Source organism: Chenopodium quinoa, unplaced genomic scaffold (assembly GCF_001683475.1).
Source record: "Chenopodium quinoa cultivar QQ74 unplaced genomic scaffold, ASM168347v1, whole genome shotgun sequence".
Lineage (NCBI taxonomy): Eukaryota > Viridiplantae > Streptophyta > Magnoliopsida > Caryophyllales > Amaranthaceae > Chenopodium > Chenopodium quinoa.
In genome coordinates, this window is record NW_018742987.1 from 1,890,860 (window position 1) to 1,903,122 (window position 12,263).

The 12,263-nt window shown below is 39.9% G+C and overlaps 2 protein-coding genes across 4 annotated transcripts; both read right to left on the reverse strand.

The window, feature by feature from the left end:
- Nucleotides 1-4,724: 4,724 nt before the first annotated feature.
- Nucleotides 4,725-10,473, reverse strand: LOC110729695 (thioredoxin-like protein HCF164, chloroplastic). 3 transcript variants are annotated; one of them, XR_002512940.1, is made up of 5 exons: nucleotides 10,262-10,473; nucleotides 9,318-9,889; nucleotides 7,968-8,133; nucleotides 6,721-6,772; nucleotides 4,725-5,167 (listed from the first exon to the last, which is right to left on the reverse strand). XR_002512940.1 is itself a non-coding variant. In XM_021909472.1 (3 exons), exons 2-3 carry the CDS (start codon nucleotides 9,855-9,857, stop codon nucleotides 7,981-7,983), a joined length of 693 nt encoding a protein of 230 aa, XP_021765164.1. In that variant the 5' UTR covers nucleotides 9,858-9,889; nucleotides 10,262-10,471; the 3' UTR covers nucleotides 7,758-7,980. The 3 variants fall into 3 exon arrangements, 1 of the variants encoding a protein (XP_021765164.1); XR_002512939.1 differs by having other exon boundaries at nucleotides 7,904-8,133; nucleotides 10,262-10,471; XM_021909472.1 differs by lacking the exons at nucleotides 4,725-5,167; nucleotides 6,721-6,772 and having other exon boundaries at nucleotides 7,758-8,133; nucleotides 10,262-10,471.
- Nucleotides 10,474-10,963: 490 nt separating this feature from the next.
- LOC110729457 (protein MEN-8-like) lies at nucleotides 10,964-11,721 on the reverse strand. Its single transcript, XM_021909190.1, has 2 exons — nucleotides 11,346-11,721; nucleotides 10,964-11,239 (listed from the first exon to the last, which is right to left on the reverse strand). Exons 1-2 carry the CDS (start codon nucleotides 11,650-11,652, stop codon nucleotides 11,232-11,234), a joined length of 315 nt encoding a protein of 104 aa, XP_021764882.1. The 5' UTR covers nucleotides 11,653-11,721; the 3' UTR covers nucleotides 10,964-11,231.
- Nucleotides 11,722-12,263: the final 542 nt, after the last annotated feature.

Genomic DNA, 12,263 nt, shown 5'->3' on the forward strand with positions numbered 1-12,263 from the left:
GTCTCCACTGGCCCGTAGGAGTTGGACGAGTGCCGCACGGGTGTTTGGCTCCAGTGACGACCCGATGCTAACACATCTGTTCGGATCTCCTACGGTCAGTTCTATTGACTCGGTCAGGTCATCCGTCTCCATGCTCTTAGAGTTGGATTCCTCGAATTCCGGCCTGCTATCAATATTAGCAGACTTTCCTGACCGCGGCTGGCCATCAGAGTCGTTCGGCTCTGAGGCGGAGTCAGCCTTTTGGCCCCCATCAGATTTCTCGTTGTCTGGGGCTTCATTAGCCGAAACGTCTGAGCCTCTCGGCTTTTTGGCGTTTCGGTCCCGGTGCTTTTCCTCCCCATCGCCACGGTCGCCTCGGCGAGACGTGGATGGCTTGAGGTGATTGCATCGGCGGGCTTCTTTTTGACTGCCCTTTATTTTCTCGGAGCGTCCCTCGTCTGAAACGTATATCATGATTTGATGATACGTGGAGACGACTCCTTGAATGCCGTGAATGAGGGGTCTCCCCATGATCACGTTGTATGCAGATGGAGCATCTACGACCAAAAATTCGGCCATGATATTCCTAGCTGCTCGGCCTTCGCCGATGGTGACAGGAAGTGTAATCTTCCCGTCAGGATACGAGGAAGAGCCGTTGAATCCAGACACCGGGTAGGGTGCGGGGGCCAGGTGCTCGGCTCCCATCCTCAGCTGGTCGAACGCTCCTCGGAAGAGGATGTTCGCCCCGCTACCGCCGTCGACGAGGGTCCGCCAGACGTTGCGGTTGGCGATGCCCAGAATGATTACTAGTGGGTCATCGTGGGGGTATACCACCCCCTCACAGTCTTCGGCTGTGAACAGGATGTTCGGCGCCGGTGACTGGGACTGCCGAAGCTCAGCCTGATGAATCTGATGGGTTAGACCCCTCAGTTGGCGTTTGGCTGTGCCTCGCGAGATTCCCCCGGAAATAACTAGGATGTCGAGGGACTCCTTGCCCTGAGGTCCCTTATCCTTCTTCCGAGCGAAGTTGAGGTCCTGCCGAGAATCTTTTTCAGCTTTTTTCTCCTCGCGCCTGTCCGCGAGGTATTGGCTCAGGTACCCCTTGCGGACCAGATCCTCAATCTGGTCCTTCAGCTGGACGCAGTCCTCGGTGCGATGTCCGGGTGAGTCATGGAACTCGCACCACTGGTCCTTTCCCCTCGTCTGATGCCAGGGAGGCAATGGACGAGGTTTTTTGAATCTCCCCTCGTCCTTCGTCGTGCTGAAAATCTTAGCACGGGGAAGGGAGAGTGGAGTGTATGAATCGTACCTTCCCGTGTAGGGAAAGTGTCTTTCCTTCTTCGGCTCGGCAGCAGAGGACGGTTCTGAGGCCTTAGCCTTCCCTTTCCTCTGCGCCGAGACTTCGGGCTGCTGCCCTTTCGGCTTCTCAATTCTCGGACGAGACTGAGACCTGGATCTGTTCCACTCCTCGGCTCGGATGAACCTATCCGATGCTTCCAAGGCTTCCTCCAGGGTCTGCGGGGGATGCATGACCATGAAGTCCAGGAACTTTCCAGCTTGGAGGCCGTTCCGTAGCGCGAACACGGCCAGGCCTTGATCCAGGCTTGTGATTCCGGATGACTCGTTGCTGAAGTGAGTCAGATAGTCGCGGAGGCTCTCGTCCTCCGCCTGCTGCAGACTCATTAGCTCTGCAGTGGTCTTCTCTCGGCGGTTGGCCGTAGAGAATTTGCTCTTGAACTTGTTGGAGAGGTCGTTCCAACCGGTTATGGAGCCTTCCTTGAGCCCTTTGGTGATCCAGGATTGGGCAACACCTTTGAGGGTCGTAGGAAAGTATTTACACCAGGTAGCCTCAGACCTCGGGTTCAGATACATGTGCCCCTCGTAAGAGGCAATGTGATCCTTAGGATCTGAGGTACCATCGTAAGTAATATGTGCCGGGATTTTGACCGTTGGCACATGCTCTTCCAGAATCCACTTCTGGAAGGGCGAGTTCGATGGAACCATGACCGCCTTCCCCTTGTACCCGGCCTCAGGGACCTCGCTCCCTCCTCTCTCAGAGGTGGAAGTGGTTTTCGTCCCCGGCTGAGACAAGGTTGGGTGGGGTCCGGTATCCTCTGGGAAGGTGAGGCGGCTATGCACACTCACCTCCCTCGAACCCAAGCGTTCGTGAACGCTTCGGCGGGCGAATTCCGGGTCCTTGGAGGGCCCCATGGAATTCTGAGCTTCAGAGTGGTCAGAGGGTTGAGGGTTCCTCCTCCTCTCCTTACTGGAGTTTCGGGTGTCCCCTCGCCACCTCTGGACGAGCTCTCTATGTGGTGGAACTTGTCCACCATCATCCTGACCGATCCTCCTTTTCAGGTTTCTCGGCTGGTGATCATTAGGCATCTGGATTGGAGCCCCTTGAGCTTTAAGGAACTCCATGCAGATGGCCACTGCTCTGGCCACTTCCTCGGTGGAGGGTCCGGAGGGAGGAGTCTCCCGCGGATGTGACCTGGATTGCACGCTATGGCGCGGCGGGGAGTTCCTCGCACCTGAGCCACTCGGTCTCGGGGATGGCCCCGGCTGCCGAGTGTGGTGCGAGGTGTTCTCCTCCTGGAGGCTAGGACCTCTTGAGGCTTCCCTTTCCGGAGAAATGGGGGCCTCCGATTCGGAAGAAGCTTGCTCCGGGGAGGGATAAACCGGCTGGCGTTCCCTCACCGTAATCTGGCCTCCTCCCTTCTTAGCCTTCTTGGAACTCTTTCCACTCTTAGTCATGGCGACTGCCGGAGTGTTTGATGACTGACGCGAAATTTAGTAGCGTTCCCCACAGACGGCGCCAAATTGTTTCGGATGAAAACAATCGAATCTCGGAAGATCCTTTTATCTTGAGGGAACTTGGTCTCGGTCCGAACGACGCAGGAGCCGAGGGTTTCCTGCACAACAAATACACGTAAACTAGCCTCGGGGGGGACGCCGAGGAAGGCCCCTCCGATGCTTAAGTCAGTATATTAGAGAGAGAAAGCTGTGCAAGAGTTTAGTTGCTTGAGGCTTTATTGTCTTACCAAGAATTGACCAAATTGTTGGCTTTTATACCTTGGCTAATGAAGGAGGCGGATTGGGCCCGGAAGTCAGTTGGGCTGGGCCAAGCTGATTGGGCCGTTGACTGACCTTGACATGGCTTTGAGGATGTTGATTTTTGACTTTAGCACATTTGGAGAGTTGAACCTTAACCTTGGGCTTTTAATTGGATCATTCAGTGACCAGGCCCAATTGGACTAAATTGGACCCAAACAACAATTATATTGATTTACTAATAAAGAAGATGGTCGTTATTGATTGCTTCTCTCTTTTCTCTAAAAAAACCCCTACCCTTCATAACTAAAATTTGTAATCTCCTATCGGTTTGCCTTAGTTAAAACCTTCAATTTTAATTTGTTATTTGGTCCCAACGTCAAAAGACAATCTTATGTGTTAAATAAACGGAGTAGAACATACATGTGTTATGTCATTCGCATTCTTTCTTTTGAGGTACTTTCCTCCTATCATTACAATGACTTTTTTTTGAGAAAGTTATCATTACATTGACTTAATCCCTTTTCATTGTGAGATATTTATTTGTGTTACCAATTGATAGAATCATTAGGCATTTAAGAAGTTAAGCCATCAAAAGTTGTTTATTTTTTTAAAGGTGCGAAGAAGGGAGGCAGGCAGGGAGGGACGGACGGAGGGGGGAGGAAGATAAGGGAAATCCCTCAAATGAGTCCTATAAAGTTTGATTTCTAGATACGAGCTGAGTCATGCCTATCAGCCTATCACATAGAAAAAGGAGTTGTGAAAAAACACACGAGTTAGCTAAAATAAGGGTAAAGAGTAACCAATTACATAATTAAGGGGCTTAAGATAATACACCTAGCTCAAATATTAAACAAGTAAAACTCAAATTCAATGGTAACTTTTATGTTTTGTAAGGTTTTATCTATCCTTTACCCCAAGCCTCAAATAATCAATTACTTCGTATATGGCAAAAGTTCGAGGGGGATTAGACCTTAATTTCCACCTCTTATATCTAAATCAAACCAAGCTAAACCATAGTACAATTCAAATCAGCTTGTCTCATGTTCATCCCTAATCAAGAGTTTAAACTCGATCACATCCAACCATTTTTAGAAAACCTTTTATAAATTTTAATCGTCATGGGAGTACAAACGTATACTCGTATGTAGTACTTAGGGTCTTAGGGATACAGAAGAGTACACACGAGATAAAGAAAGAAAGTTGAGAACCTGAAAACCAACATTAAAGTTGTATGAAGTTACCAAAATTTGAAGAAATGGAGGAAAGATCAAATGTACTTTTCACCTTCCATACCTCTATGGTTATAGTTATAGACACGATTATTTGTGGCCACCCCCTATAATCCTAGAGATAAGAGGCACTGCTAATTATAGAAGCTTTTATCAGTGTCCTTTTCTAGCAACAATGTTTTTGGCTCTTCCTTATTAAACAAATTTCATTACAAACTCTTATTGTACCCTTGATGAATCATAAGTGTTTATTTCACGAATTAGGATGAAAACAATAAGAGTGGAGGAGCCAGCTAAAAAGTTCTTGCAATCTTTTTTGTAAAAGACGAGAGCACAAAGACAAACAAGTCACTCCTAATTAAAGTCACTGTGTTGTGTCCTATACGGTCACCTATCATATCTTACATGAGAGAGCAGTCCGAGAGATAATTTTCTCGCAATTTTCTGTAAAAGACGGTCAAATGGGGGTACGATGGCAAAGGAGATACCTCCAATTCACATAGCTATGTCCGACAATGTCACATATATGTATGTATCAGTTACGTACAAAATCCACTTTATCTCCTACAAAATATATCACAATTCACAACTCTTTCAGACTGTGTCTTGCGCATGACCTATCCAATGATTTCACTCAGATTTTCAATTAAGCTAAATATTAGCAGTTCAGTGCATCTTTGCTAAGCTAAGAAAACAATGCTCAGTCAAGAGATCAGATTTTCTAAAGCTATACACTATAAAATAACCTGTATCATTCAAAAGAGATAAAACAAGCAGATGAGAAGGGATTACCGACACCTGAAGAGCTTCAGTGTACGCTTTATGGATAAACTGTCCACCAATGTAGGGCAAGAAGGTCAACTTCTAGTCTATTCCCTTGCAAAAAGATGCTTGGAAGAACTTATCTGCCAAAAGTTGTGTCAATCCCTGTGAGATACAAGGCCTTCAACAGTAACAGCAACAGCAACAGCCACAGGATTCGGGTCCCAAATTGATACATTGCATAATTACTAAGCCAATCATGAAGACAGATTTACATGTCTGATAGCAAAGTAACTATTTTGCAACTACATAAACATTCCATCCCGCTAACATATAATCAAACATGCAACTCGACTTACTACAGTAGTACAGTCTACAGGACTTTCACTAATTACACGCAAAGATCAATAAATTATTAAAGTTTTGCACCAAGATGCCAAGAGATCTAGTTAAGGATCAGTTTGGCTAAGAATCAAATGCATGTCATTGTTCTAATGTAAGAAAAATGAGAATAAAAAACATATGCACTATGGTCCAGCTTCTGACATCATCATCGGCACGTACAGGGTATTCTACAACTAGTCCTAATTTATTTTGGCATCTCCACAAGACCACAAGACTACAAGAGTTGATCATAGTGCAGGTGAGCTGAGCTGGGCAGGGCAGGGCTGGGCTTGTGCCAAGCCCATTAAGCAATTGGGTTAGGAAATGGTATCATCTTGATGGGCTATTTTTCCATCAATACAAAATCAGAAATTCACAAGATATTACCTAGGTCAGGCTGTTGGACGTTCATACCAAGATCCATTCTTTAAGGAAGATGAATTGGCTCGGGCCTACCGGCACACTGGCCAGTGGCCACCACCAAGCATGTGTTAGCAAAACGAATATCATTTGTAAATGCAAATGAAATCTACTGGATTCCAAATATATTTACCTAGTAATCACCTGTGGGTCACAAGCTCTAATTGTAATGTTGCTGTCATATGGCTGACCAATGTATCATGCACTCATATTATTGAATCAGACAATATAACAGTCAGTAAGATGGTGTTTGGGATGCAGCAGAACAAATAATCTACATCATATAAGATGCTTTTTACTTCCCAGGTGCCACCCATCTTTACTCTAAGTAAAATCTCAAAACGAGACAATTAGTTTGGGAATGGAATAGTATAAATCAGGAATCATTTGAACCAGTACAACCAACAGGGCGTCAGGGTTAAACAAGGACGAGGACAAGTGTAAGAAAATCTGACTAGTTCCATGCAAACCTGGTCTTTGCTACCTTCAATGAAGATAATGCAGAGACACACAAAAGATAAACCAAACTCAGGAAATGTATACTACGTATATAAGATATGCTGAACCTAAGGTGTATCACAACCAGCCTGGCCTGGTCTGGCCTAAATGGTTAGGCGTTTAGGCCATTTTTTGTGATGCAGCTTGATCGAAGTGCATTTCAGATTACTTTTGTACTAGCCTGATCCAGTGCGGCCAAATTTTCGGGCTTTGGGCCAACTCTTTTTTTTTTCTTTTTCCAGAATTATGATTTAACCTCATGCCTTAGGCAAAAATAAACAGTCCTTGTTGTAATGGTGCGGACAATGATTAACTCTGATCTAGTTCAACCATTTGCACATAATCTTGACAATCAAATGAAAGCATCATAAGACATAGGTCCAGAGAGGCTTACAGTGTAACTCAAGGGTATTAAGCAGCTCATCAACCCTTACTCTCATTACTTTCTGCAAAGAGGATATAACAGGAAAGGTTTAATATTTACCTCACTCTTTTAAAAAGTTAAAAAGAAAGCTATGAGATGAACTAACAATTGAAAATCTCACTAGTTCCATATAATTGTATAAAAAAAAAAAAAATATACATAAATATGAAAAATTAGCCGACCTAGCTAGAGGAACTAACAAGTTAGATATGGGCATAGGACGAATTTAAGGGAAAGGATATCAACCCTGTCGTAATCGAACCAGCAGCCTAATCTGTTCTGGTTATATGGCTGCAGAAGGTCCACAACGTACTAATACTCTATCATATGTCAGGATCCTGAATGTTGTTTCAGACACTTGGAATAAAATCTTATGCCAAGATTCTATGTTGTCAAAATGTAAGACAAAGTCACAAAGATCAAAACATATGACTAACAACAAGTGCATCAGTAAATAAGGAAATGAAACTAAACCATAAAAAAGGAGAGATGGAGAGTAAACAAAAAGGAAATCAAGTTATGCAACTCACCAGATTGAACAACCATATGTAATACTCTTTCTTAATGTGTTACACTTTCTTAATGTGTCGTCTTTTATGATTCCTTTTTTGGAAAATTACTACAATTTTATATTTGATCTCTCTTCTCATGGTCTCCACTCCCCACACATACCCATTACTCCTTTTTAAGATATACATCATCTCTCACATTCCATACTTTTAATAAACTATTAACTCAAGTATCTTTTCTTATAATTTTTTAATACCCCAACATCATCACTTACATTTTAATATATAAAAGTCAACCAAACTATCTAGAACTATGTGGTGGTCAAAGCGTAACACTTAAAAAAAATGTAGGGAGTAATTATGGTCAAATCATAGCACACCTAGAAAATGAAATTTAACTTGCCATATCTTATAAATCATTTTAAAAGACATTAGAAAAGATTATTAAATATACAATTATTTGTGATTTGTGGCATATAGACAAAGTACTCAGCAACATACTATAACGTCCATAATATAATACATTGGTTAAAAAAAATGAAGCAATTGCACTATGTAAACCCCAAAAAAATGTTAAAGTGAAAGAGAGTAAGGAGCATCAACAATTCAAGATATTAGACATACAATCACTAAGATAAATTTACCACCAATGGATAATGTTGAGGAGCAATGAGAAATAGATATCCAGTATACAGTGTATGAGCATACTATATTCTGGTATTCAATGCTGTTGAGGACGTTTCAATTTCAGAAGATGGGAAATGCCTGCAACTACATGTAGCCTACTGCTAGGAACACCAGTCTTAGCCAACGCCCTCCCATGCTTGTCCATGATAACAAAGCAAGGAACATACTTTATATCATAATGAAGAAGCTGCACCAACAAAAAACACAAGGATAAGAGAAGCTGATCCAGTAACTAAGGTGTTGAATTTGTGGAAACAAAACAAGCAATTTTTAGATTATACTTCTTTTACATAATGCTTAAGCAAAATGATTGTGTTTACAGATAACAGCAACAGAAGACCAGAACCAATCTATTGAGATTGGATTAAGATATTTAAGATATTAGACGTGAAGCTTCAGTGCTAGCTGTAAATTTAGATAAATCTTGTGCAATGCATAGAAAGCAAGGTATAAACTAGCAATGAAAATACTAGTATAAATACACATCACAAAGAAAGAAATAAAAGTTTGAAGGAGTTTACAAGAGCATTTTAAAAGTATACTGCATCACATTATCGCTAACGGTCAGAAATTAATTTGTATAAGCTACCCCTAAGCCAGAAAGCATAATGTTATACACTTATACCAATCAGTAACACAAGAAGTAGTGAAAAAATAAATCCTACTTTATCCATGAGATGTAATTTCACCACGTACTAAAATTTCAGCAAATTTGTGTACATCAGAGGATTATTCACAAAAAGATGGGACAAACAGCTATAAGATGGGCAAAGTTCATCATAAACCAAGAAATTTCATAAAATCAGAGCTGATCATCACAATGTAGCCAATTCCTCAAGACTTTACGGTTTATTTACTGGTTTTCAATAAAATAAAAAAAATAAAAAAAAATCAGTGCAATAAACTATCAACCTAACACCCAAGGAATCTGTTTGGACATCTGGAATTTCCATCCCACACTGTATATATAACAGACCGTAAACTACCTTGCTCACAAAATACAGTTAGTATCAGCTTAATTATGTAGGAGGAAATGCAAACTAGCAAATCCCACAATCGATCAAAATATTTATTAGTATAGCACCTAACCACACTAAAATATTTGAAGTGCACAAACTTCAAAACCTAAGGTTTCACAATACTAAACTTTCGCCCTGTTCATAATCTAACATATAATTTGAGTGCTTAAAATTTCTTATACAACACGTGATAAAATTAACACTGAACCTACATTTCTATCACAAGCACAATCTGAAAAAAAAAATGTGCACTATAATTTGAATCCAAAGTATGCGATAACATAATAAAATTTTGGAAAACCTAAAGCTAAAAGCTCCTTAAAATAATAAACTAAATAGAAACTGATTATACCTCAGGTAGCCATTTCTCATTCTCAGCATCAGCCATGACAATGTTAAGCCAATCAGCATTGCGATTCTCAACTTCTGTCACAAACCCGAGAAGGGAATTGCAAAGTCTACAATTAGGGGAATAAAACTCAAGAACTGTTGCCTCTTTCCCACTAGCCAATGCCATTGCAAAAGCTCTCTGCTCCGCTTCCGCTTGTTCTTCTGGGGTTAAACCCTTTCTCAAAGGTTGCTTCTTCTTCACTTCCAAACCACTATTGGGGCTTCTAACATCAACCTCATTGCTAATTTTATTGTTCTGCCAAAAACCAGCGAAATTGAATAGGGAATTTTTAAGTGGGGAATTGTTGTTTGAAGGGTTTTTTGAAATTGAACTGATGAAATTGAAAGAAAGGGTTCCTAGGGTTTGTAATGATTTGAAGACCCAAGGTGTATCGAAATCACAAGGACTATTTCTAGGGTTTTTCTGGTGTTGGCTAATGGCATTATTATCCCATGGCCATTTCAAACAAAAAATTGGGGGTGGTTTTCTATCATTCTCCATTTTTCTTCAAACAATTCAGCAATTTATACTTCCTGATACATTCACAAACTTATTGTTCAAACAATTTATCATATACAAGTAATTGATATTGATAAACCTAACAAAATCACAAATTTCCTAAATTGCTGAATTCTGAACCTACATTGAAATATTGAATAGTTTCTGATCCCAACATACAAAAATCGCAATAATATGAAATTATTACTAAATTCACGGTATAATATTTTAACATACTACAACAAAAATAACCCAAAATTCCAGAAGATAATTACATGTAATTAGATTAAAAGAAAGCAAATATCATCAAGATTGGGCCTTATTTTGTTAACAATCAAATACATGGAAAAAAATCTGAAGAGTATAAAAGAAATTATTGGATTTTAATTTCATGAAAAAGGGAATACCGCTGATAAAACTTAGAGTGAAATTGGCGCAAAATTGGAACTTGAATGAATTACTGCTACAGTTTCTTTCTCTGTATCCTCGAAATGAAACGCAATTCCAGAAAAACGAGTATATTTGTGGTAGTTGAGAATACTGTAGAATAGAGTTGTGTATTGTTATGTTGTTCTTGGAGTTCGGCCCAATGTAGTTCTTATGTTTTTAACCCAAGTTATAGAATAGATTTTTCGTAAGGCAATTTTAACCCAAACTTGATCTTATGTTTAGGCTTCGGTGTAGAAGCTAGCTAGAGAGTCCGTTAGGGTACACTTAGCTTCAAACTTAAACTATCGAGTTAATGAGTCGTAAATTCGTAATAGAGTAATTATCCTATTTACGAACCATGTGATTTTTCTTTTTGTTGAGCACAAAAAAATTTTATAAACATGAAAACCTCTCTTATTGTAAGTGTTGTGTCCAAGTAACATTTTATATATTGTTCTGTTATTTTTTTTATTGAGGTGGATTCGGTTAAGGTGGGTGATGGGATAGGGGAGATCAACATCTAACCACCTCACTCTGCCTCATTGACATCCGTTGTTCCGTACCATCACTTGTAGAGCATATCGACAATGAAGTACAGAACGAGCTGAAAATATATTTGGGATATAGTTTTGAGCGATCTAAACAATTAATTTTAATATATTTGAAAAGAAAACCAAATGGAAAATAAAAATCAAGAAGTTATAATATAAAGTGTTAATTCCCATAAATGAGGAATTACATACATATATTTGTAGTATAATTATTTAGTAAAGGCACATTACACTTTATAATTTTGTGCCTCTTTTCTGTCCCTCAAACACATTTCCGTGACCAACTGCCCAATTTTTCTTGTATGTTGACACATTTTAATAGATAAAATAAAATTATAAATTAAAAGGGAAAATAGCAAAGCTTGATGTTTTATTTCTTGATCAGCAAATCTCTAGCTCAGCTACCTGCAACAAAATTTTCATATCAAATTAGTTATTTTTACAAAAATAATCACTAAATTTTTTTAAAAGAATCATGTAATTGAAATTATAAAAGGTGAAAAGAACGTACTGCAATTAAGAACGGGGAGGTTGCAAGAAGCAGGCAGCTGACTAGCAACCCTAAGGGTGTTACAAAGGCAATCATGGTTCACACTTTGGAGGGCCCCACAACATTCAGCACTCGGGTTCGCGTTGGCTTGTCCGGGGACCACAAAGGGTGCACACGTATTCAGACCACCGAGTTGGGAGGCGCATGTGCTAGAAGGTGTAGACTGAGCCATTGAGCCCTTGAGCTGCACCACTAGTGCAAGTACTAAAATAACCAAAGCCATCTTTTGGAAAGATGATGTTGAGGACTTCATGCTAATAGATGCCATTTCTTCTAATTAATTTTTTGTTAATTTGATGATTTTGTATTTGATGTGAATTGAAGGGCCAAAAGTTTGATTTATATATTATGGAAATTGGAGGTTATTACGTACTTAGGATGTGATGTTTTGCATGATTTATCTAATTAATAGGTCATCAAATTTGCATTGGGTTAATTGATTCTTTTATCAGTGTAATTGTGTGAATCAAATGCAAAATGATCTCTAGGTGATAGTTTTTAGCCATTGTAGGTCCAAAACAATCGTGAAGCCACAACAAATGGAAGGCCACTTGCAAATTTTTTTTAGAAATTGTAGCAAAATTTTATTTACCACATTATTTAGTGCATAAGTGCACTAGACATTGTTTCGTATAACAAAAATATCAAGAATACAACATATTTAAGGACTAAGAATAAGAAATACGGAGTATATAAAAGGTAATAATATTCAAACCTAGGTTAATTATTGTCAAGTCCAATATGAAGTAGTTGGACAAGAAATTTCACAATTATTTGAGATATCTAACAATTACATAGTAATTTCTATTTTCAAAACTAATTTAAAGTGGTGACAGGTGACAATGTAATTTAATTTAAAGTACTCCTTAGTTAATAACT